This window comes from Trichoplusia ni, chromosome 4 (genome assembly GCF_003590095.1).
Source record: "Trichoplusia ni isolate ovarian cell line Hi5 chromosome 4, tn1, whole genome shotgun sequence".
NCBI classification, from domain to species: Eukaryota; Metazoa; Arthropoda; class Insecta; order Lepidoptera; family Noctuidae; genus Trichoplusia; species Trichoplusia ni.
In genome coordinates, this window is record NC_039481.1 from 8,498,387 (window position 1) to 8,525,781 (window position 27,395).

The window sequence follows — 27,395 nt, forward strand, 5'->3', positions numbered from 1 at the left end:
TAATTTACTACGATAGTGATCAATGTAATGATTATAATTATCTATGATTATTTCTTACATTTAAGTTTGTTCCAAAGTATTGATCATTTGTACTTTCAGTATTTATATTTACTGTTTGGGCAAGAAATAACTTGAATCATAGACTACAATTTGAAACTAAGTCAAAATTAAAATTAAGTCAACACTGGCAGACAAATGTCAATTTCAAAATGACATTATAGTTTGAGGTTATTTTATAAACAACAATAACAAATCATTTTTACCGGTTAAGAGTTTTTAAGTATAATCTTGTAAAATGTCTAGTAAACCTAATTCTAAGCGTACAATCTATGTCGGTGGGCTAGCAGAGGAGGTAGACGAGAAGGTATTAAACGCAGCATTCGTTCCCTTTGGGGATTTGGTTGATGTACAAATTCCATTGGATTATGAGACTGAAAAGCATAGAGGCTTCGCTTTTATTGAGTTCGAAAATGCTGAAGATGCTGCCGCGGCTATAGACAATATGGTAAGTCAATCAGTCATCCGCTAAATTTAAAAAAAGAACATTGAAACAGCTAACCTCAAATATATGTTTACATATGTATTGTCGATTAATCACGTTCAATTTGTCTTTCTATTTCAATTTACTTGTAAATAATATTGTATATTTAGTTGACACTCGTTTTAACGCAATTTCAGAATGATTCGGAACTTTTTGGACGAACTATAAGAGTAAACATAGCTGCTCCACAGCGGATCAAAGAAGGTTCAACCAGACCTGTATGGTCTGAGGACACTTGGCTTCAGAAACATGCTGGTGAAACACTGACAGTATCCAAAGATATGGATGATAAAGATAAAGATAAAGAAAACAAAGAAGAGACTACTAACTCTACCACTACCACAGCTACTACGACTACTGCTAATAAGGAAACTACAGAAAATATCAGTGTGAGTCCATATCCACCATTTTAGCATCTATTGTTGTTGTGGATGGTTCTTACTATATGTTTACAACTATGTATTATATGTATTGTGTGTTCAGCAAATATCTGTAGCCTATAGTTTTTCACTATGCGAATGTTACTCATTTTGTGTCAACAATTTAATGATGTACTGTAGACATAGTTAATAATGTTTAATTTTCTTATTTATTTATTTATTGAGATACAAATTTTTCCTTAACTTAATTTTGTCTACAATATGTTAATAATTCCAATATGAGTTTGCATATAGGAATTATCATCTAAAAGTTTATATTGTCGAAAAAATGTTAAAATCACTTTAGTGTGAATGTCACCAGGGACCAGCAAAACCTGCAGAGAAACGGAATCCGCAAGTTTACTTTGATGTGAGCGTGGGCAAGCAGTCTCTTGGCCGTATCATCATGATGCTAAGGGCAGATGTAGTACCCAAGACTGCGGAAAACTTTAGATCACTCTGCACACATGAAAAGGGATTTGGGTACCAGGGCAGCTGCTTTCACAGGATAATCCCAGAATTTGTATCCTTTTTAATAGTTTTTAATATGTTTGTAAATGTACAATACAAATTTAACTATACCGAGGAACACATTATAGCTTTAAATTTTGTGTATAAGTAAAAGACTATCAAAATAGCTACTAGATGGCGCTTTGTTAAACGAAATGTTGTTGTGATAGTAACATGCGTATGACACAGATGGCACCACATGTGTTACAAAAAGTTTTGTTTAAGCTGTTATTCACTTTATAGGTTCCATTGTAAATATTTTATATAAAAATTAGTATTCAATTCTCTGAATGTACTAATCAATTTATAAAGTAATCAAGAACGTAGTGCCCAAGTATGTTGAGTTTATTATTCAGTTTACTTTTTCTTTTCCCCCGTTAAATACTTGGCAAAAGATTCTTCCCCTTCTTGCATGTATTTTGTGCCTAGTAAATAGCCTTAACCATATAAAACAGATGTGTCAAGGCGGAGACTTTACTAATCACAACGGTACTGGCGGCAAGTCGATATACGGACGTAAATTCGAAGATGAAAACTTTACATTACGTCACACTGGCCCTGGGATACTCAGTATGGCGAACTCTGGCCCTAACACAAATGGATCGCAGTTCTTTTTGTGTACAGCCAAGTAAGTTTAAACCTTTTTGGTACTTTTAAAAATATATTCTAGGTTTTAGGTATGTTTGTCTAGGTACTTGTTTGTTTTTTCAAGCTTGCAGCAAGTTGTCAATATTGTGGCATTATTATATGGTATAGGCAAAATGTTTTGCTGAAAGGTTATGAATCATTTTTAAAGCTCGCGGTAACATCGGACTGACTCGCACTTTGAAAAGCTACTTTTGAGTAAATAATGAACCTGAAATTGTTGATATCCGGCACAAATGCTTTTCGGTACCTGTTGAATTAAAAAGATTTTGATTTTCCAAGAGTCCTGAAAACTAACTAGTTTTTATTTGTTACTCGTTTTATTCTTTTTTTTTATTACTCGCAGGTGCTTCTTGACAGTTACAGCTGGCTCTGTTTCCATGAAAGTTCTACTCGTCTGTACAAAGTGTAACAGCTTCCAGCTTTAAATAAAAGCAACATTTTCAACATTCCCAGGACAGAATGGCTGGACGGCAAGCACGTGGTGTTCGGTCACGTGATCTCCGGGATGGACGTCGTCAAGAAGATAGAGAAATACGGCAGTAAGGGCGGCGCTGTCTCCGCCAAGGTCGTCATCAGTAACTGTGGGGAATTACAATGATTTGATATAGTTTGTGTTTTATTATAACCTGTGCCTTAAAGACAAACGTCTTTTTTATGTAATTTTGCAATTGTGGTAATTAAATCTAAATGATATTTTTGATAGCATAATTTTAATACATAGATATATTATTATGTTATTGAAAAGCATTGAGAATCCATTTATAACATTCGTCTCCTTTTACCCCGTCATGCGTCAGTCTTATTTACCCCGTATTACTCAGTCATGCATCTACACCTACTACTGAAGTGTGCAGAGTGTAAGCAGATTTACATAATCTTTTCCACAAAATTTCTATGTGGAGTTTGGGTTTACATTCGCTATTACCATACGAACCAGCTTCAGAACTTCTACACTCTAATAGCTTCAAGTCTTAGATAACGCAAACAAGCCTTGTAGAGTTATGAGCCGGGCTGTTATGAATAAGTTTTGTAAGAAAACTTAACCAATGTTGTCGGGTTTAATCAAAACTTGTAGTAAACACGAATAAGGTGGACGCAGTTTCTATAGTAGCGTGTAGGTAGTTTGGAGGTTACGATGCTATTTGCAAATACATAAAGAAAGACCCCTACCTCTGCAACGTCTAGTGAAGAAATATAATAATGAAAATTATGCCTTTGTACATAAATACAATCGGTTATCGAATCTTGAACACTAAATTGACTGCTTGATAGTCGTGTGGTTAAGTTCACCACGCCAATCCTACGAGGCGCGATGTATCGCGGGTTCGATAACGGCGTCGGGCAAGCGTTTGTTCGATCTACGAATGCTTATTCGGTCGGTGCCTTTGTAAATGTGACTTGCATGTTTGTGAACCCTCCGCGACTTATGAATTAAAGACCTTAGTGGGAGCGGAGTCGTTCATATAAAAAAACAACAAAAAACTGCCTCCCGACTGAATGTTGTAGATTTATACCAACCGTTTAAATAGTAGCTATTTCTGTAGTGTTGATTACAGCGTTAAATTAATTCATGTTTTATTCATAAAACATCCTGTTCGTACCAGGATATTAATAATCATAATAACATATCGGTCATTTATTAATAGGTACGCGGTGTAATTTGATCGAATAGAGCTTCGTACATAAGTCGGTACTACCTAGTGCTTGCAGGTGATCGAAAATATACTTAGGTGCTAGCTGTCCCAGCAAACGTCGTTTTAACATCAAAATGAGATCTAAGGAATGAAAAAAAGGGAGTGTGAAAAATAGATGTTGTCCGATTCTCAGGCCGTTTCGGAGGAGTTCAATTTCGTGCAACGTGATATGAGAATTTTATGTAGGTATTAGATTGCATAAATTCCTAATCGTTTCGTGTTTTTTTTTATAAAACAGCCTTTTACAATACAAATCGTTATACTCAGTTTTAATTTTTCTTACTTGTTATATTGTATTACCTACGCACATTGAACACCTATGTAGTTTTATATAAAATATAGTAAACTTCCTTAATAAATCTTCACACAGTACAGTTATATTTATCATTCAAAATACGCACTACGTAGAAAACTGTTGCAAGACATAAATATTTCAAATTACATTTAAAGTAATCAGCTACAATTTTTTCCCGAGGCCTCCTCGGGCCGGAATCAAGAAGAGTAAAAATGTATTCGGATCGTCGCGTATAAATTAACCTAATTGGCCCGTTTGAGGGACCAGCGGGAAGCGAAAAACATGGACGGTAATGCCTCGAAACTTTTTAAATTCCCTGGGAAACCGACATGCCGTTGTGAGGGCAGATTCATGGTTAGCCCCAAGGTCGAAGGTTTTCGCAAGGTCGTCTCTTTGCATATTTCTATAATAGGTACTTGGTGATTTTTAAATGAAGTAGCTTTAAAGGTATTTGGTCGGTTGTAACTTGTATATGAGGTTTCAGTAAAACTGTCTTGTATTGTTATTGTAGCTTTCAAATTGTATTGCGGATTAGTATGCTTTGTGGTAACGTGTGTTTAGGCCTTTTGAAAGAAGAGATAATAACTGAATATTCAACAATCAACAATCTAAATAGCTCCAATTAATATTACAATTGTTGCACGTCATAAAAGCTTAGGTTAGAGACTGGCGCCGTAACGTTAAGAAGTTGTCACCTTAAAAACTTACGTGAAAGTTAGTCTGCGACGGACAGCTTTTCCATCAGTTTTAAAGCTAAGGCTTCTTACCTCTCTCGGTACGGTAAGGACGGTTGAGGACTGAACTACCCTAAGAACCGATCTTGTAGGTTATTTGTTCAAATATACCTGCCGCAGGCTTTTACAATAGTTGCCGTAAGTTGTTGTAGTCAAGCAAAAAGTTTTATCAACATAATAAATGTGCATCTTTAACAAAGTTCAAGACATTTTCAAAATATTCTCATAAAACCCTAGACTTTTCTTACAATAGTGGTAATCCCGGCTGAAGTTTGAATTAAACACGGTGGAAAATCGAGTCAGCGCGCCACCGCTGCCGTCTTGACATAAATCAACCGCCATTTTATTTGCAACGGAACGCGAATACTAATCCTTTATATAAAAGAAAGAGGATTAAGTTCATCGTGAGGATTCCAACTTGTCTAGAATAGTTTTAAAAATAGTAATCGGGCTTTACAGCCAGTAAGTTTTCTGATGTCGTGTTGTAAAATGTTTTAAATTCTGTTCAGAATGAAGTTTACTCGGCTTAAGTTCATGGTTACAAATGAAGTGTTATTGTTTGTTTGTTTCTTTATTTATGTGATTACTATGTATGGTTTGTGTCTTGTAATCCGAATCTCTTTTCAAGAGATTTCAGTGTTACCAATAGCAGTCGTTTTTGCCTTGTTGTCGAAAACCCTTACAGGGTAATTTTCAGATTCAGCTCTCACAAAACTTTACTGACAGACATAACTTTAGATAATAAAACAAAACTTATATAAAAGTGTGTAACACTTGTATAATTTGATAGTATTTGTAAGCAATGCAAAACCACGTCACATTAGGAACATTAAAAAGTCATCACACGCGTAACATAACATTCGCCTGTAAAGGATAATTACCAAAAAATGCAGCAATCCTAATTAAATGATATCATCTCAAGCCTCATAAATACTTGGAGCGTAATGTAAGTCGGTGCAAACAAAACATTTCTAAGTAGCATCCCACTCGTTACATTACTTCGTACTCATGACACACTGGTGCAGATTACCTGACGCCCCACTGCCAGCGATCTATGTTATAGTTGAGAAATACCACCAAAAAGGAGAAGTAAAAGAAGTTCATTTGATACATGCAAAAACACTAACTGGTTGGTCACGAAACCTTAGAAACAGATTTACCTTTAAACTTTGAATTTGTTTGATGGGTTCTTTATAGAGTGAAAAGTTTAAAAAGTGTGTAGATAATGTAGACATTTGGATTTTATGAAATTCCTATCCTAAAGGGGTAAAATGCGGGTTGGAAGTTTGTGTAGGTACAAGGCTTGTTTTTAAACAATGCTCTTCTTGTGAATGGTATGGGAAGTGTGATTATAATGTATCTTTAGAAATACATTATAATTCTCTTTTAGGGTCAAAGCAACAGTTCCATGGAAGTTATATGAACAAAAATTTATAATTCTTTATAGCACAGGAGAAAAAAAAATAAAAAGTAAGAATAATTTTTTACTCGATTGCTTTTACACAATTCATTTGAAATATCATGATAGGAGCAGAAGATGAGACATGCCATCTGCCATGCCAGAAGATGCGTATTTCACAGCTGCTGGCTGACTAAAATCGCAATAAGCACTTACCAATACGTTTTTCTACCTATATTAAGTATCCTTAATTTTTGCATGCTCGACAGGGTCCACAATTGGTCTTAAACGTGTTTCTTTTTACCATTTGATCTATTCAATTTCTGGAAAAACTTATGCTTAAATCGTTTTATGCCTGATTTTATACGTCTCATTTACTACTAGCTTTCACTAAGACCCTACCTCCACCTCACGGCCCCACGTGCTTCGTGACATGACTATTTATTTACGTTATTTCCAGTGGAATTGTCGCCGCATATTATGAAAACAAAAGCGGACTCCCGCTGCCGTTTACAATGACTTTCACAGTAATATGTTAACTTAGATTCAAAATATTTATTTTAAAATGCCACTCAAAGTGATATTCGTTTACAGTGATATTACAAAGCTTAATGCAGAGCACTAACTTAACTAAAAAGTTTTTAATGAATTGATGTATTTTTTTATCTTTTAAGTAATAGACTTTAGAGATAAAATGTTATTTATTTTAGACTTTGATTGCATCAATTTGTAAAGTGGGGTAACTAATAAAAGTGTTTTAAACAATTAAGAGTTACTGTATCTAAAGTTTTGAAAACATCCAATGTTGAGTTAAGCATTTTATCATTGTCCATCAACACTTAATTAATTTTTCAGCAAATATTAATCTTTTTTAACAGAACGATGCAGGTTTTCAGCGGTTTTATTGCTGAATTGAAGCATCTGGTAAAATATAAAAAGTCCACACCACGATATCGACAGACTAGTTCGTCCCTAGTATTATTCGTTTGTTGCTAACACTCTTAGAAATAGAGGGCTAAATCTTATTTTAAGTAATCCTTAATCACCAAATCTATAATTACGACAAACAAATCATCACACCTCCTCAAGACGGCACGCCAAAATCCTACTTATCTCTAACGCGTCGCATCAATCTACATTAGCGTTATCTACGCACACAATTACGCATTAATTGAATCCGAACTCCTTGATAGTGATATTATATATTCAACTATTTGAATAGAACGCATATATTCATAGTATTCATCTATTTGAATTTCACACACGAGAGCGATCTGTCGCGCGCAGATTATGGTGCTCATGTTAATTGGAGAGCTGCAAGAATGGCGACTGTTATAAATTGCCAGCTTCCACAATTTGATCCGCGTGAAGGGATTTCGCATTTTCTTGCCGTTTATGAATTTTCTGTTAAGTACAGAGAATTGTAGAATGTATCTACTTGTGTTAGGTATATTTATTATGAGTCGCAGAGTTGTGTTCAATAGAGTTTTGCAAGCGCTTAATATGTTAATTTAATTAGCAATCGCATTTCGTCTTTACAATCAAATTCTAAATATTATTATTTTTAACATAGAAACTCTTCGTGCATAAATGTATAATTGTAAAATAATTAGGTAGACAAGTGGCTTTAAAAGAACATCAAATCAAAGAAACAACAAACAGTACTGTTTATTCAAATCACAAACATTCGACTGTTGCGTACACACTTACGTACTGTGTTGTGTTAGTATCTTATGTTTTCAAGCAAAATATTTCCCTATGTCGCCTCACATGAGAGACAGCCTTCAGTAAATATTCAAAGGGACATTTTGACACAGAATGGTAAACGTTTACGATTGCCATACATTCTGTACATTCCGTAGGTTGTACATTTAAAACGTACATTTATTTAATGGACTCCTTGGGAAATTTCAACGTTGGAGATTCCATGTGATGTTCCTCGTTTATATTAAGTAAACGTTTGGCATTTGTTTTGGTGCAGCAGAAGACATCGAAAAATCCGTGAGAAAAAAAAATGTGGAATAATAGATTGTGAATTTTATGAATATAAAAAGTATATTAAAATAGGTTTGTTTTGTGTTTAAATTATTATCTAGCCTGCTACATTGGTACATTGGTACATAGCTAGCTTTTGATACTGCACTCGAAACTTTGTATGTCATGAGATGAAAATATTGTTACGTAAAATTAAAGCTTCAACAAATCAATTTAAGTAGTCGTATTAAATAAAACCGAATTTTTAACTGACTTTTATAGTTTTAGGCACCAAAAATGTCCAGCAAATTATTCCTGAAGACGTTTAAGTTGGAGAAGAAGCAGATCTTTAGAAGGCGAGAGGTCTGTGGGCTGCACTCCACCATCAGAGGAACTTTGTTCTGCAGCAGGCTGATGGGGCTGTTACCTTTATTTGGGTTATGTAACCCAAACAGTCAGAAGTTAAGGTAAGATAATGATTAAGAGATTGTAATAGAGTTCAAAATGTAATGAAGCCGGGTTTTGAAATATTGGAATCTAATATTACCATCGGTGGAGATCAATGCTTTTCTGTACGGAGTCGGTTGAACAGCAGACAGAGAGTTGGCTGGTTGTTCTGTTCTAGAATACCTGTTGTGTTGCCTAAAGCGCAATTTACAGGGTCTAGATCAAAAGTAGTTACTGTGTTTTCAAAACTAAATAAGTTAATCCTGGTGTCGCGGGAGGTTTAACAAAACAATAAGTCTCATGAACTAAGGCACCTGGTCTTCCCAGAGATTAAACCAACCGCGACACGTGAGACACGTCACGCGCAGTTGTTTCGGCCTGGTGACCTAAGCCTATCTATACGCTTATCCCGCTATCCGTGTAATCAAACTAAAAAGCTTCCGCTGAAACTAGAGACTTTTGTAATCTATATCCATATACTAATATATAAGCTGAGTTTGTTTGTTTGTTTGAACGCGCTAATCTCAGGTTCAAATTGAAAAATTCTTTTTGTGTTCAATAGACCATATATGGAGGCGGGTCTCAGGCTATATAACATTACGCTGCAACCAATAGGAACGAAGATACAATGAAAAATGTGGTAAAAACGGGGAAAAATATTCATCTTCGAGGGCTTCCGTTCAAAAATTCCTAACTTACATCTTCTAACCACGCGGACGAAGTCGGGGGCAACGGCTAGTTATTTATAGGTTCTTATTCAAAAATCTTTGTACGTATTTCTAATACTACATTTTGTCGTCTCGCACATATCCTTCAGTTAGAACATATCTTAGGTACATATTTGTGAAGGCTCGTATCCCTGGAGAGCTGCGTTTGTTAGCAAACCTAAATTGACACAATTTCGTTCCCTACTTAGTTAATGCTAGCGACGTTCGTGCTAAACATGGGGCAAAGATAAGAACAGGATTGAAGGAAGTGCATAATGATTACATTCGCATTACTGGAACTACTTTCGCCAAACTGCAAACGCCGCATTTTATTTGGTTTCAGATTTTTAAGCTTTTGTCATTTACCATTACACGGAAAATAAATAAATGAATGAATGCCAGGAGGCGGTAGTTAGCTCGATATCAAAATGCTTTTATTTTTATTAAGCCTAAATCAGGAGCTTAAGAAGCGTTAAATTACATAACTAATGACTGCAAGTGCGCACTTCCAGAATGTTATTCACATGCAGAAGAGTCGGCAAAAAATTTCAAAGGCTAAACTTTTAAAAATGAAACTGAATGAATGTACACGTTCTGAGTTATGCATCAAAACTTCAGAATAGCTATTGTGTACAATTTGAAATTTAAAGATATTTGTAAGATATTGTTTCAATGTATTCCGTCAGATATTCAGCCGTAATCAGCGTATTCATTCTGGCACTTCCTTCTCCTTTTTCATAATCCGTGGTATTTAACCCGTATTCAGTATCTGGATACATTAGGGATCCTTGAGGACTAATATTATAAGACCACTATGTATCGGCTCGGTATACCGATCCACTTCTGCTGGGCTATTCTGTAAACATACCACGTAACATCTGATATATCTAGGACTTTCCAAAATTGTCCGAAAATAGTTGAACATTAAAGATACCATACTCCGACTGTTCGGATCTACAAGAGTGGTATCAGTTAACACGCCAAACTAAATGTGCGCAATGCATCACCGGTTCATCCCCGCCTAGGACAAGAATTTGTTTTATCCACGAATGCTTGTTCAGAGTCTGGGTGTCTTTGTGCATGTAGCTTGAATGTATCAGAGTCCTCCCACGACACAAGGATTCATATCTTAGTTCGAGAGTCGCTTTCTTAATCTATCTATACTAATATATAAAGCTGAAGAGTTTGTTTGTTTGAACGGGCTAATCTCAGGAACTACTGGTCCAAATTGAAAAAATCTTTTTGTGTTGAATAGACCATTCATCGAGGAAGGCTTTAGGCTATAAACCATCACCTTGCGACTAATAGGTGCGAAGATGCAATGGAAAATGTGAAAAAAATAGGGCAGGTATATGAAAATCATAACTTATTTCTTCTACCCACGGGGACGAAGTCGCGGGCAACAGCTAGTACAATAATATATCTATTTCTGTATATGCGTTGCCAATACTTTGACTTGAAATAAATGATTGGTTACTTTACTTTCAATACAAATTTTTGTTACATAAGTCTTAAATACATCGATCTTACAAAACATGTTCTTTTTTCTGTCCATAATCCGTGAAATGTATGAAGAATCCATTTTACATATCTGGTGTTAAAGTCCCGTTGTCTTGTCTCCACTTTTATACCCGTTTGGGGACTATTGAATAAGAATAGGAGGTTTAACATAGAATGTCACTTCGAATGCTATTGAAAATGAAATATTATGGGTTTGCTTCTGGGATTCATTCTTGTTTAGTTCTGAATGTGTTGTAGCTGATGTTGAAGTTGAATTTTGTATTTACCGGTTTTAAGTATGATGCAAAGCTTGTACTCTACTGGTTGTAAATGTGTATTGTATTTGCTCAGAGCTTAATTATTAGTCGGTATTAAACTTGTAAAAATCCACTATAGTGTAAATACCTCTTCCATTTAAAGATGTTTTATTAAACTGCTACCTCACTGCATGTTGGAATTTCAGATTAAAATGTATAAACAAAAAAATTAGTCTCACCCATTGAAATGAAACTACTTTTACGGATTTTATCGCGGTTTAATTTTTGCATACGATACCTGCAAAGGTGTCGTAACGTCGGGAACTAAAACCTAAAATTAAACCGCGATAAAATCCGTAAAAGTAGTTTCATTTCGATGTCTAACATTCGCGTAAACCTAAGAAACCACTAGTCTTGCCTACTCTATGAGATCGTACGAATTGTACCCACTTAAATATAAAGTTAATACTACATATATACATATCATCTAAGCTACAAAACTCCAAGATTCCACCCTACAAACACATCTCCCCACTTCTAGTCGGTATTGAATCTATTAACATAGCATCATTCCTTTACGTATAAGACGTACTGTTTTAATAAGACCTAACACTGCTATTCCATGAATTTATGATGTTTATATGCCACTCTGACACCAGCGCACACACCGCAAAACGTCTAATTAAACCCATATGAGTAATTAAATAAATTGCGAACGAATGAGGTGGAATACGTAATGGGACATGGTAATCCTGTTAGTTGCATGCAAATCAGTTTGAATAGCTTCCAGAGGTTCATTTGCGATGGAATATCAAGTGACTTAAAAATGAAGACGCTTTTAATATGGACTTTGAGTATGCGAAGTTCTGCTAGTAATGGTAGATTTATGAAAATGTGTGGGAGCTTGTTGGTTGGTCTGATTAAGTTTTTTGGCTAAGGTAAAGTATAGTCGACAAAATCTTCCATTGCTGTATTTTAAAAAGCCACATGTAATCTTGAACTATATTATTTACTTATAAGTAGGGGAAGGTGGGGTAAGACGGGGACCTTAAGGTATTTCATAAATAAAACCCATCTTTTTTAATTGCACAACGTAGGAACTTTTATTAATTAAATAATCAGTCTTTCTTCTTTTAATAACAATCAGTCAAAACAAAAAAAAATAAGTTCTTCTCATAAAAATATAAACTTTTAAAAAATAACTGAATCACCCCATCTTACCCCACCTATAGGGTAAGATGGGGTATACCCCTGGGGTAAGATGGGGTATAGACTATTTAAGCGCCGTCATCTTCACAAACCGGGCAGATATGTTCAGCTTCGTCATCGCTGTCTTCCACTCCTGCACAGACACAATGCGCTCACTTGCCTCAAGTACGATAAGTGATACAAGTATGATAATCGGAATACAAGCCGCGACAGTATAGACATTCTGTATCTTCTTCTTCTGTGCCTTTTCGCTTTTTCGGTTTTTCAAGTTCTCTTTATTGTTATTTTTGTCATTTACTTTTTGTTTGTTACATGTGGTTTTAGTTTCTACCTATTTTAGTTTTCCTCTCATTCTTTTTTATATAGAAAAGCAGTAATAATAGCTGCTTTTCCCCTTCTTCGAACTTGTCTTGGTCTTTTTTCGGCGAATCGCGAATAAGGCATTAACTTTTTCGGGCTAACCAGATGGAATGCATCATTATCTATATAATCATTTACTGTTGCCTGCTTGAGACATGAGGTTGAAGCAGTTGGTGGAGGTGGAGAGTTTGCTAAATGATTTACGGCGGTGTAGCCATTTAAGCATCAGGAAATGACAACATTACTGTTTTTGGAACTGTACTATAAAAAAATAGTTAATGTTGAATGCAATCTCAATACAAACTGAATAACAACTCAGCGGATAAGATCGGGTACCTACCCCGTCTTGCCCCACATAAGTGTCCCATCTTTCCCAAACTGGACTTAAAAGTTGTATTGAATTTTTAGAGGTTATAAATCAAAAGAAACCGGCATGAATTAATGAGTTTACAATAGTAAAATAAATACAAATTAACAAAAAAAATATGTCACACATTATGTTTATCATACATTATAACAGTCATGCACTTTATATGCTTCAATAATTAGATAAAACCACTTCAAATTTTAAAAATGTACTTACCATGAAGAATCGTGCGCTCCTTCGAACAAACTTTTTGCGACTCTAACAAGTACTGATAAATACGACTAGATGGCGTCAAAATAACTTTTCAATTAATACTGTATTATATATTTTTGGAGGGTCCCCATCTTACCTCGCTACCCCGTCTTACCCCACCTTCCCATAAGAAGACTTAAATATACTCATATAAACGATTAGTGGTTTCTAAGGTTTACGCGTATGGTTACTGGTTACTGGTGATGGGCTCCTTTTTCCGCACGTAGGCTCCAAGTCGGCCCATTGTGCGTCAGGTGGCTTTGGGAGGCTGTCAGTCCAGCCATCCCAACTCCCTCCAGAAGCGCAGAAGTCTCCTGGGACGTTCGCAGGCTTCTGTGACGGAGCTCGGTGAACCGAGGATCCCTGCCCGGCATTCCGCGACCCCCGTGCACTCCAGGAGCACGTGTGCCGCTGATTCTTCATGTTGAAGACAGCCTCTACATAGTGGACTATCTGTAACATTGATGGTGAAAAGGTGTTTATTTAGTGGAATGTGCCCGGTCAGCGAGCCCACCACTATTCGTAAGTCGACTCGCTTTAGCCCAATCAGGCTGCGAGACAGTCTTGGTGAGCGGATAGGTACCGCTTCCCTTGACTGTCTGCAGCCGTTTACCGTGGCCCAGCGGTCGTTGTGGTTGGTGGCACTCTTGTATCAGCGACGACGTGATGATGTAGTTGTCCAGTGCCTTAAGAACCGCCATGCTGTCGGAGAGAATCCTGATGGCTTGGTCCTGGACCCCTCTCCTTTCTATAGCTCTGGCCGCCTGGGTGATGGCTACACACTCGCATTGGAAGATCGAGTTGTCTGCACCCAGAGGTATTGATATGTTGATGTTCAGGTCCATTGAGTTTACGCGTATGTTAGACATTGAAATGAAACTACTTTTACGGATTTTATTGGGGTTTAAACACGCAGTCTGCCCGTGACCATGATACCTGCAAAGATGTCGAAACGTCGGGAACTAAAATCTAAAATTAAACCGTGATAAAATCCGTAAAAGTAGTTTCATTACAAAATAAACGATTAACATAGTTTTTTCAAGTTCCAGTTTCATTCGTCATTTCCTTTATTTTCTGCCGACAAGACATTCTGAAGAATTTTCGTTCATTGCCTTAAAATAAAGCTTTTGTTTCTGGTCAGCGTTCGAATTCAGTCGGTATAAATTCTTCTAAGAGGTAACCTAGTTACAAAGAGCTAAACGTAAAGGCCCTTTGTTTTATAGACGTTTTAGCTCAAGGGTTTAGTTGGGAACAACGAAAAATCAAATCTTACATAGAAAAGGTTTTTGTAAGGGAACCGAACACTAGTTTTTGTAACAATATTTTTAGTAAGACTGAGCGTCAGGTCGTTCAGAATTTTTGATTTTTTAGGGTTTCTTAGCTAAATAGTACTATATACTGACCTCTATTATTGACGGTCTGTTATCTAGCCGTCTGTCCATATGTTTGTTTGTCCGTCCATCACCAGGCCGTATCTAATAGGTAAATTATGGCCGTGAATATAATTCGACGTGAATGAAAACAAAACCTCAAAATTTTGGCCTTTTTAATATTGAACCAGTTCATGCATGTAATACCAGCCTGTTATGCTCTCCTGTACAAAACCGTATAGAGAAACGAGCATTGACTGATAGTAGCAATTCAACCAGATCCCCACAAAATATCTCTCCAATTTTCCTTGAAAATTGTGTGTTGTTATTGCTATAAGTAATAAGTTCGATATACCTGTTCCAGGTACTCGCTCCGGTCTCCGTACACCATATACTACGGCATTAGTCTCTTTGGGCAGATATTGATGTTTGTCATGACTTTCTCATGGCTCACACAGAATGGGATTTCGCTTTCGAACATCAGTAAGTTATTTTGCTGGCAGTGATGGATATTGGGTGATACAGGAAAAGGAACTTTAAAACGACGTGTATAAAGTTTCTTAAAACTTGGCTGTTTTAATAGGTTTTAGTCTACCCGAGCCGTAAAGTAAGTTACAAGTATTTAGGTACGCACTTTTAATCAATAGTTTTAAGGTTTATTTTTTAGTGTCACTCCTTTCACTTTAACTATTAAATTCTTATTTGATTTTGGACTAACTAAATTCACGCGTTTCACGTGTTCAACGTGTTTAACGACGCATATATTTTAACGAACCTACACCACTAGGATACTCTCGTGTTGAACCAGGTAACGCAAATCTGAAACTCAAGAAGACTTTTAGATAAAGATTAGGTAATAACATTTTCAAAATATTAATTTTGTGTTACCTTTTCAGCAAACTCCATGTTCTACACATCAAGCCTCATATCATTCTTGATTCTGGTGCACATCGGTCGCTCGTGGCCGGCGCTGATGGTGCAGGTCGAGGCTATAGAGGCCAAGCTGCCACCACTTACTACAAACGTATCCACTAAGAGCAATATCACTATGATATTCATATTGACAGCTGCTTTAGGTAAGTAGCTATTCCGTTTTGTGATATTTTAAAGTCACTTTGAAAATATAAGTGTCTTATTAAAGAACTTCTTGTGACTGCATTTCTATAGATATGACTATTGATTAGGCTATCTTTAAGTTGGGAAATCTTCTTGTTAAAGTCTTCGGAATAAATTTTAAGTAACGTTGTCTTTAAAAATCTTTATTTTTTCGAACCCTAAACTCTAGGCAAACTTAAACGAAAAAATCATGATTTTCATCGAGAAATGAGCGTGTTTGATGGGTCATGGCTTTCAATGTTTTCAAAAAGATTTTTTATTAATTTGATTATATTTGGTATCTGTGTAGGACAAATATGATCATTCAGATTCACTTTCTTGGGTTTCCAGTGGAACATATCTTGTCAGCTTACTATGGTTTCACGGTGGCGTACGCGTGTGACTCAAGCAACATCGCTGAGAATTACTTTAAGTTCAACATGCCGTGGATCTTCGATTACACGCCCTATAATGTATGGAAAGGGGTGCTTAGTGAGGTGATGATTTTAAATTATTTACGTAATAGCAATTGTTGTAAACTGTAAAAAAGTGCTTCTATGATTATTGCAAAAGGCTAATAAGACTTGATTGGAACAAATTTCGTTACGACATATCAACAGATTGTCTGACAATCGTGACAAATAAATCTCTGGAAATTCTATTCATTGATCAGAGCATTTTGGATCAACTTTGCAGTAACAAGAAATGTTGTTATAAAATGTTTCCATAACAAACATACCGTCTGGTTTCGGCTTGAACCAAAAATAATGTCTAGCGACTTTTAAAATCTTTCTCACAGATTTTTAACCTGCAATCTACATTCATCTGGACATATAACGACCTGCTTATAATGGTGATAAGTATATACTTGACTGAACACCTGAAGGTGCACAATGAACTCCTGAAGAATGCAGCTGTTCAGGTATGTGACTTATTTTGTAATAATTCAAGTCTTGAATGTTTCTAAAGCAGAAAACGGAAATTACTTTTATGTAAATGAAAAAGCAAAAAATTTTATATTCTATATTTATATAGAATTATTAATTTTATATTTTTAATTTTATATTTATTTTTAATATAAAGATTTAAAATATCTTTCGCGAACTTATTTCAATCTTATAATTTGATACTAATTGATGGAGTTTTAACTTCTAGGTACCTTAAAGCCATGTCACAAATAATACCTACACAAATTGCAATACAAAAGTACACAGGGAATAAAAAATTATAACTACTTTTAACTTAATTTAATGTTGTAGCATATGTTTACTTATGATAGACAGACCTTTACCTATCTTATACAAAAATAATATGCATGGTTTTTTTATATCTACCTACTTCAAGAATCAATTATTATTTTTTACTCAAATATGTTGCACATATAAATTATCTAATGCGTATGGATGTTATTTTCGAGACATTCCTTTGCTTCCTACACACTTTACCAGCAAATAGAAATGATCAATACGTTAATTATGACAGCGTGTAACATTGTCGGGCGTCTCAATCAAGACGTAATTGAAACAGTTTTCATTATTAAACAGTGAGTTGATTGTGACACGATAAAGTTATCTCAGAAGAATTGTAAGTTTAAACATATAAATGTTGTGAGAAATCGTCTTTTAGTTTGTTATTTGAAACGGCTTTACTTTAAATGATTAGCAGGCTAACTTCAAATGCAGGTTTGGTTCTGTTTTAATTTCGAACCTCAGTTCTTAAGAATGATTTATTTTTACGAGATTGTGCCACTATAGATAAACAGAATTTATGCTCTACATTCTCTACATTTTGAAGCCATTTTTTTATCATAGACAAATGTTAAACTTGTGATAATTGAATTGCTTGCAAGAAAAAATCAGGGTACTTAGGTATGTATTGTATGGACGTACAAACAAGCACACATGTTCACCAATAATGTTATAAATCGCTTTAAAATCCAAGTTGCATTATGTCAGATAGAAACAGCATTATTTTTCTTTGCCCAAAATATATTATGCAATTCAATTACCCGGTTTTTTGCTAGACTTGTAATCAAGGAATAGTTTTGTGCATGGCTCTGTGCCAGGAACATGGCGGCTGACTTCCGATTTTTGCAGTTTGCAGCATATTATTATAGGGAAGGGAAAATCTGGGAAAATCTGTTTTATAAATGTGAATTGTATTTTTTTGTTTCGAGTTGGTTAATATATTTTTTCATTATTTATTTTATTTGATATTTAAGTAGTTTTTTTAATAATAATTGTTCTCTTTACTAAGAATGAAACTCTGCCTGTGCTTTTCCGCTAAAAATAATTAAAATATGACATTATATAATATTTTTATTTATCATAAGTATTATATTACAGCATACAGTCTTTACAGTAATACAATCTACATACACAATAATAACGTCGGTAATTATCTTGAGATAAAAGAGAATAGAGGACGTACAAAACAATGGCTTGTTCCAAACGAACGTATTTGTGTAGTGGCCCGACTTAATTGCTTGAGAGATAGTTATCCCACTTAATTTTGAGCTTAGAGTATGAATTATACAAAGTTAATTTTGTTATGCAGTTAATTTTTATAGGAGAAATTCATCATTATTTTAAGATGTTTATATTTTTATTATTATAATAATGGGTTGCAAAGTTTTCATTTTACTTTTATTAAATCAAAGAATCGTTGTCTGTAATCAAATCTAGCCATAAATATTTTCGCTATAGTCAATTTCTGCGATGAGTGAAACATATCTTTTTCACTATTTAAAAAAAGCATGACTTATTTCTGTATTGTTAGGTTATTGAATTGCGTTCTACGTCTAATTTATACTTAAAGTTTAGTTCATCAGAGACGTTACTGATTAGGATTTCATATGATCTGGAAGGAAGCCTCTTTTGTCGTTGTGTTAAGAAGTATAATCGTAGTGTCCCTCATAATAATAGAAAGATGTTCAATATTATCAATGGAATCTACAAAACAAAGAAAAATATCAATACTACTCCTTAAAATATCAAAATCTTTAATTTCAAGATTCGTTGTATATAATCGTTTAAACTGTAAAATTATAGCAATTTTGCATGAGGTCATATTACACATTTACATAAACTCAAAACAAACATTTGGAGAGAAAACAGAGAAAAACCTCATTCCTTATCTAACCTTGTAATTTTGGTACTAAAGATGTTATCTTGTTTCCGCAAAAATGTTTAAAAAAATTAAAGAGGTTTTTTTTTCAGGAACATTTCGCTTGCGACGAATTCCGGACACAATATTTGAATATTGTGCGCCTAGTAAGACTTATTAACGGACAATTCGGTATTTATATTCTGACGTCATTCGGAAGCAACTTGTATTGGATCTGCACTCAATTATTCTACAGCCTCAAGTAAGTACTACTGAAATTGATTGTTAAAAAACATTTCTTGAAGAAAAGTGTTTTATTAATATAAAGAAGCAATATTGAGAAAATGAGCAGACCCTATTAGATCTCTTTTGTAGTGTACAACAATAACTAGTCCAACAAAAATAAAATTCTAAAACTGACTTACAACGTAGCGTTTTTCCGTAGCTCGGGTTCGCGCTACAGCGTAGTCAGACTTCCGTATGTTCGCTACGCCGTAGCGGGATTTTATTCAAACAGAGATTTTGCTGTTTTCAATCCTATATGTGTGTGTATCGGGTTAATAAAAACATGTGAGAAATTTGAAAAATGTAGATAATGTCGCCTTCTTTTTTAATTTTTGTACAAAAATAACTGTATTCAATAAATATATGAATGAACCACTTCTCAATAATCCCTCTTATCAAGTGTGTCATGAAAATTCGTTCGAATTCAGTTACACGCGCGGCCAGAATTACCTGTGTTTTGAATTAATTAAACACGGTTGGGCACACCCGATAATTTCGTCTGAAGTTTGAACCGATTATAAATACGTTTGTATTATTTTTGGTTTGTAACAAACGATTACTTCTTGTTTATTTGTGTTTTTGACAGTTACTTGTTGATTGCGGTGTAAAAGAATAAAATGGAGAAAATTATAATTACACGTGCATAAAAATCTACTAGGTGCTAGAAGCTATAGAGGGATGTAAAACTTGGTTAAGAAATATTTTGAATTTACAAAGCATTTCAGTTCAATGTGTGAACTGCGAAACATGTCTATCCCCAAAAATGGCCTCTTAATGTCAATTAAAATGTTTAGAAGATACTGATGAAACATGCATGAACTTTGAAACATAACACTCCTTTTTGGGTCGTCGTGTACAAAACGTTAGTTTCAAATTATCGTTTCCAATCATTTTATAAGGGTCCAATACGATTATTTGAGAGCTCAGCGAATTGTTTGGGTTTCCTATTATCTGCTTTGTTGTCCCTTTCAGTTAAAGCTACAATTTGAATTTCTTATTTTTGCAGCCAAACTCAGACTGGACATTTCATAGCGTGCACATTCAAAGGTCCCCAGGGATCCAAGTAAGTGGAAAACTAGTATTTTCTATATATATTTGTCGATCTCATTTTTGGCGTACTTTAAATTTCGTTTATGCTTTAGAATTTATCAAAAGTTTGTTTGAGTTGAGCTTTCGTTCGCGTCATGGTTATTGCATTCAATATTTCACGGATATCCGAGTGGTATAAGGTCATCTGCCAAACCCACAGTGCGTCGGTTCGATTCTTGTGTAGCGAGCTAAGAAAGCTTGTAAGGAGTCTAACTGATTAGAAGTTTGTGGAAGTTCCGTAACACAAGGACTGGTTTCTTTAGAGTGGGAGACATTTTTTCAATTGTCGTCTTTGACTATCAAGCAATACTTAGATAATTTTGTACGTTTTTTTCCTCAGAGCTCTAAACGGCATAGAGCACTCCATATACTTCACGTACTCCTTCTCGTTCCTGTTGCTCCGGACGCTGCTGGTGCTGCTGCTGGCCGCCAGGATCCACTCCAACTCGGTGACCCCGCTCTTCATACTGTACAGAATACCTAGCTCCAGGTTCCATGTTGAGGTGAGGGTGGTGATTGTTTGGAGAAATGTGTAAATTGAGAGCATTTTTTATGAGTTTTTAATGTGTTTGTGTTTTTATCAATCGATTCTTAGGTAGATTCAATTCATTCTTGTTTTTTTTTTAAACTGGTTTTAGTTCTTTGTAGGCTAAGAAAATACCTCTGTGTTCCAGATTTACTGGTCATATTTTTTTATTACTTAAACTGGACAGGCAATACCGATACAGGTCGCCGCTTTGTATCAAGAATAAAAAATATGATTTCCATTTTAACATCCATAGTACTTATATGTATACAGATCATTGTTCATATTATTCTGCTCAAGATTTTCTTTTCTAAATTATTGTCCCCTCTTTCCTCTATACAAACACTGCATCCATGAATGAATCATTTATCCGCAGCGGCGATACCTATTCACCCATTCAGTCAAATCGCCCACGGCAGAACGTTAGCAAGCTTTCACACGAATAACGGTTTTATTTTCTTTTTTTTATACTAGCAACACCTACTGTGTGATATGCGTAAATATTTTTGCAGGTGGACAGATTTATTTCCCAAATAAATAACCTGAAAGTGGCCATGAGTGGTCTGGACTTCTTCTACGTTACGAGAACTATGATTTTAACCGTAAGTTGTTGTCTTTATAAATACTATCTTTTTTATTTTTGTCTAAACTCTGTGTATTACTAATGTCGATAGTATTTCCAGCTACTTGGAACTGTAGTGACGTACGAGTTGGTGCTGTTGCAATTTAACAGATAAACTTATAAGAATTATTTCATCGATGAATCATTCAAGATTTTGGAGTTAAATAAATTGTGTAACTAGTGTGTTGTATCAATATTTTGTTATTAAAAGTATTCATTTCAATCGAAATAGTACAATAAAGTGGTAGTCTATTTCCTTGATTTATTTGTACCTAGATATACCTCATTACATACATAATAATATGCATATACCATATACCTTGACTATAATGCGTAGCAAAAGTTGTTCTGGCAAATTCATGTTTCTTTTTGCTTGCTTTAGAGATCTATAGACGCATATATCGAAGCAAACAAAAACACAGTGTGGGCGCTAATAACTCTACATTTTGAAAAGTCTTTAGTTTAAAAAAGAACTTTAAAATAAATTATTCATCACATCCATTGTCTTTGCATACACATTTCACATTTAAGTAAGGCCGCTTACAAGATTACGTTACGATAACATTCAGTTAATACAATGTTAGCTCAGCTTCACAATCGTTAAACCATTATCGTATGAATAACATTGAGCAAAATTTTTGGGAACAGGGTCCGTGGAAGTGTTATCTAGATCTAAAAATAGAGTATCATTTATGGAATTTTATTTCGGCGGGTAATCTGAGTGACGGAATTAATTGAATACCTAAATTTAATCTTCTGCCCACCTTTCAAAAATATTTTTATATACTGATCTTTTGGTGTCGTGGTTAATGACCTTGAGTGCTGTTAGGGATTTCGGGTTCGAGAATGTGAACTACAATTTATGCTGTGTTTGGGTGTAATTTGTCTCTGATATGTATGTATTTTGAAAATAGTGCATAATAATTAACTTTACTAATTTATCACAAAGTGCCTTTCTAAGTGGGTTACGAGCGTTAGAATGTATATGAAAAAACATTAGCGAGGAAACCCAGAATAACCACACTAGGCAGGAGTCGCCCACCAGAAAGATGGTTCTACGATATCTGGAAACATGCTAGTCGATGCAGGGGTTGAGAGCGCGGCGTCACGTGTCGTGGCGGGTTTTTGAGGATATATGTATATCCGAGAAAGGACGCTATAAGGACTGCGATAGTGTTGATGATGAACCACTTTCAAGTTCGCACCAGACATAAATATAAAAACTTCAATATCGCCTTAGCCATAGTAATGTCGGCTTTCTCTTTCATTTTCGCCTGAATACCATTATTACAATATACAAATATTAAACTTTCTCAACCCACGCAGTGAATACTTGTGTACCGACTCAAACTCGAATCTGAACTCTACACGAAATAATTTGAAATGTTCACAAAACATTTTTAATTTTAGCTCAAGTAATACTTTTTGTGTGTAAGCACAGATCAAGGAAATGATAGATAGAACCTCCCTACTCAGAGTGAGAAAAATAATTGATACAAATGCCTGTAATATTGGGTAATAAGATTAATTAACATGTAATTCATATAAATAAAATCAACAAATCCCGTTTCGTAATACAACAACAGTAGATTTTTTAGCATTAAAATGGCAAACTAAAACATTTTCTAAAAAAAAAAAATATCGCGCCGCAATCGTAAAGAACTTAATCCTATGTATCAGGGGGCTTTACAAACATTCAAGTCACATGTACAAGTTAGGTAGACTTAGGCAAGCGTTCGTGGATTCCACAATTTATTATTGCAATATGTAATGCATGGAGGACTTCGCATTGTGACTAATCGGCTATTAATGCAGTGAGTCAGCTTCATAAAAATTTTGCAAATTAAGGACATGCTTTCTCTAATTTAGAAAACACTGTATAAGTATGCTGTCTACCTATTTATTGATCTGTGGCAATAAGCTGATTTGAGAGCTTTCTCGAGATCATATTTACATTTTTATTACAAATTGTTAACAAGTCTTACTTGTGATACTTAATAAACACGAGTGAAAGGAACGAATATGAACGCAAAAAAGGCTTTTTAAGATCTCTGTATTGAGGAGGTAATCCAATAATGTGATATGTATATATTTTATTTAGAGATTCTGTATTTTTGTAGGTAGAGAAAATCTTTTGAAGCTTACAGGGTGTCCCAAAATGCCAATGCCAGCGGATTTTTTATCAATTTAATTGCTTATATAACTTTAACTGTCTTTATGCAACTATAAATGTTGCAGTTTACTATATTTTTATCCTAATGATGAGGCTAATTGAACTACGCTTGATGTTCTTGTCTCAATATTAGATGACAATAAACAGCGAAAAATCAACCTTGTTTCATTATAAATAAAACCACTGCAAATAATGCTAAAAGACGTGATTTCGAAATGACGTTTATTAATCTTGGCTGAAACGGGGGAAACCCTGCGGACAAAAACTCGAGCAAAATGGACGCGTTATTTCCAAATACATTTTTGTTACATTAATATTATTAATTCTTCAAGCCTACGTGAGAGCGAGATAGCGCTCTACAACGCGTAGAGCAGCGTCTTGCTTCCACATCTGTTAAAGTAGACACCGCAATTTCATAAACCTGTATACACTTTATGAAATTAAAATGTGCAGTGACGTAGTCGAAGTCGGGCTTAATCATTAAACGACACGCCGGTGCTTGTATAATGAGCTTAAAAATAATTAAAGATCCGCAACGATTTTAATAGGATAATAAAACGATATTAAAACGTTAACCTTATTGTGGGATTTATGTGGTGAAATTAATTTTGAGTGAAGCTCCCTATTAGTAGACGGTAAATTATTCAATATGAATGTTTATTTTTAAAAGAAAATATGGATATATTTCTGTACTTTTATCATATCGCTTGTATTTTAATAGAAATCCAGTTAATTTTCCGGATGATGGTCGAAGATTCGCATTGGTGAATTAACTAGATTATAATTTTCACTTACGAGTCCAGCTATCTTCACTTATTGCTTATCTAATACGTATATGAGTCCGAAAAAAATATTTTAGTTTTCAAGTTAAGAGTTTTAGATATAGTTTTAGATAGAAATTAAAAGCTTAACAATGGATTTTCGTACCTTGCAACCTGGGAGTGTAGAGCAACTGAAATTTTAAGCTATCGTCGAATAATGAACAGTTAATTCTTTTTAACAGGCTTCAAAATATTTATGTCATTATACATTAAATGACAGAGCAACGAGCCTTAATACCGAATTAATACAGATTGACATGACAGTCCAAAAAATACTTCACAAAAATAAAAAAGGAAAATAAACTTTTTTCATTTCTGTATCACATCAAAAAGGATTTACTTCAATCTCGAATGTCTGCATCATCCCACACCTTCAATTACACTTGATCCATTTAATATAAAATGTAATAAGGTGCAAAATATTGGAGCACTCGTTTATAATTCAACATTAGCGAGTCAAGATTTCAGTATTTATATCAATTTTATAAAGGTTAAGTGTGATTTTTTGCACCTCATTCTGTGTAATAAAGAAAGATTGAGATTAATTGAATTTTTCTTCTGTTAAAAGACTTAATTGTAGGTTTGAAAATATACTGCTTCCTCTCGGCTTACAAATAGATTTGTGTGATTATGGTTGAAGGCTGAATCCTTGTAAGTACCTTTGTGACGTGTTTAGTTAGTAACTTCTATTTTAGAACAATTGACAACCGCTGATGAAAAAAACAGTGCAGTTCCAATACACACATGGAATAGAAGATATCTTTTAGTTGCGTTTCAGGAGTTTACGTTACTAGAGTGATTTTTTAGGTTTCTACTCAATCTAAAAAACATGAACAGTTTTTAACATTAGTTACTTAGCAGTTGATGTTTTTGAAATATAAATACGAAGTTTAAAAAGTTGTAGCGGTCATGATTTGTTGGTTGAGAAAAGATATTTGTAACCCAAACGATTTGTTTCAACACATTTCTTTTTATGGCCGCTTGGACGGGAAAGTCAGATTCTTAAACTTAATAATTGAGAACTACTGATACCTAATTGTGTAAACATTCTGTTAACTATATATTATAGTAAAATAAAATGTGATACAGATACAGATATATGGCTAATTCCCTATTATTTTTGACAATAATAGAATTAGCTTTAAGAATTACATTTGAAATAATTTATTAAATCACTTTCCGCTCTGGTTGCGTTCTTTTAGATTTGACTAAACTCTTTCCTGAGTTTTGAAAACTTACAGAAATCTATTGTGGACGTCAGCTTTGTCGTTTGAAACCTAGCAAATCGCTCGTTATTTAACTTCAACATAAATATATTAACTGTGAAAATAACTATATATGTAGCTTCATGTACAATAATGACAGATGGATAGACAGCGGAGTCTTTGTACGGAACCCTTGGAACCGAAAATCGATCTAATAGTTTGCTGTGTATGAGAGTCTGTTTGTTTGTTCCACTGTAGCTTCTAATCGTAACTTTGCAGTGTTACTGAGTCTTCGGACAGTACCATATACAGCATTTACAGTTCAAAGTGTGGATAAAAGTTCGACTCTTTTCGAAGTGGTGTACAGTTTTGCGAGTTGACTTTTGTTTTATGAAAAAAAACTAGGCACAGACGTCTTAGGCTTACTCACAATTAAGTGTCTTTGTGTGTAGTAAGATCTAATTAATTAGGCGTCACTAATTATGTTATATGGCTTTAATTAAGTAGAGGATGTCCCCGGACGCCTCTCAATTAGCCCCCAAGGAATATAACGGTGAGTAAATAATTATTAGTAGACTGACATATTATATATAGTTATTTAAGTTAAAAAAAAAACATCTAAATGCATGGGATTCTGCAAGAGAAAAAACTATGCATTCAATTGATGTGCGCCATTCGCGTGCATAATAATAATGAATTACTACAGGATATATGATGAGCATTGCATTGTTAAGTTACGAATACATTTACCGTAAAGAAATTTAAATAGTATTTTTCCTAGGAAGCGTATTTGACCTAGGAAGCGGTGGTGAGACGACCTTAACGCTTACCAACCAGGCTGGTTCCATGCGGCCCAGAATAGAGAGTCGTGGAAGGATTTGGGGGAGGCCTTTGCCCAGCATTGGGACACAGTAGGCTAGGAAAATAAAAGTTTAAAAATGAAAGCCCAATACTCTACGAGAGTCAAATGTACAATCGCTAACGCCCATGAATAAATGAAAATAATAATTTCGTTTCGTCATGTCACGTTACCTAAAACTGTCACATTTGAGCGTTTTAAAAAAAACATTAACAATTGTATTACAGTCATAGTCACAATACAATGAGGAATTCGAATCAGAGTTGCTCATTAAGGTTTACCAAAAGCTTTCAACCAAGTCTAATATTATAATGACATGGACAATTATGAATGGTCTTACCTAATAATTTTACCAAATAATAAAATGATAGAAACAAGTACTATTCCAGTGTAGACTAGTGAAGACTTTATAAGCAATGCGTCTGCTAGAAACTTCACTCTCCGTATATTTCCAACCGAGAAATTTGCGTAATGTTACGATTGAAAATTTCTGGAGCTGGCATCAGTATAATATTGCCGTTTCTATTTCAATATTCAGGATTGATTTAGCTTATAGTATTAAGGAGTTCGTCTGTTAAAATGCAGAAATTATTAGATTTATTACAGTTAATATATTATGACTCTACATTAAAAGAGCAAGGCTCTATGAACTTAGTTATCAAGGTGATTTGGACAATAGAGGGCTGCTACAACCAATTAGTTTGCAGGTCAGGGTCACCACACCAAAACAACTGTGCGCGGCTTGTCATGGGTTCAATTCCCAGGTAGAACTCTTCTTCTTTTGAAATATCTTCCTGAAGCGGTAGTAGGAACAAAAGCAGGTTTTTTTTTGCCCAAAATACCATGATAGCTTTAAAACCTAATACAAATACCTATGCTAAACTTTTAAGACATAGTTAACATTCATTTTCAATCTACACCTTTGCTAATTT

General features: G+C 34.6%; 2 protein-coding genes across 3 annotated transcripts; both read left to right on the forward strand.

Moving 5' to 3' along the window:
- The first annotated feature begins 216 nt into the window (after nucleotides 1–216).
- LOC113492916 (peptidyl-prolyl cis-trans isomerase A) lies at nucleotides 217–2,726 on the forward strand. 2 transcript variants are annotated; one of them, XM_026870644.1, is made up of 5 exons: nucleotides 217–505; nucleotides 679–930; nucleotides 1,268–1,483; nucleotides 1,926–2,098; nucleotides 2,572–2,726. In XM_026870644.1, the coding sequence occupies exons 1-5, from the start codon at nucleotides 296–298 to the stop codon at nucleotides 2,714–2,716; spliced, it is 996 nt and encodes a 331-aa protein (XP_026726445.1). In that variant the 5' UTR covers nucleotides 217–295; the 3' UTR covers nucleotides 2,717–2,726. The 2 variants fall into 2 exon arrangements, with proteins under 2 accessions (XP_026726445.1, XP_026726446.1); XM_026870645.1 differs by having other exon boundaries at nucleotides 1,283–1,483.
- Nucleotides 2,727–8,511: 5,785 nt separating this feature from the next.
- Nucleotides 8,512–22,182, forward strand: LOC113492917 (gustatory receptor for sugar taste 64f-like). The gene is given in 10 exon segments (XM_026870646.1): nucleotides 8,512–8,681; nucleotides 15,048–15,166; nucleotides 15,580–15,759; nucleotides 16,130–16,275; nucleotides 16,578–16,700; nucleotides 18,997–19,145; nucleotides 20,175–20,246; nucleotides 20,562–20,760; nucleotides 21,296–21,385; nucleotides 21,467–22,182. Coding segments are annotated over 10 exon segments (1,302 nt in total). The 3' UTR covers nucleotides 21,521–22,182.
- Nucleotides 22,183–27,395: the final 5,213 nt, after the last annotated feature.

Bases quoted from the DNA above. Each gene is read 5' to 3' on its own strand.
- LOC113492916 (XM_026870644.1), top strand. From the start codon at position 296: ATGTCTAGTAAACCTAATTCTAAGCGTACAATCTATGTCGGTGGGCTA. The intron at 506-678 runs GTAAGTCAATCA...ACGCAATTTCAG, and splicing joins CCGCGGCTATAGACAATATG to AATGATTCGGAACTTTTTGG. The intron at 1,484-1,925 runs GTATCCTTTTTA...CATATAAAACAG, and splicing joins ACAGGATAATCCCAGAATTT to ATGTGTCAAGGCGGAGACTT.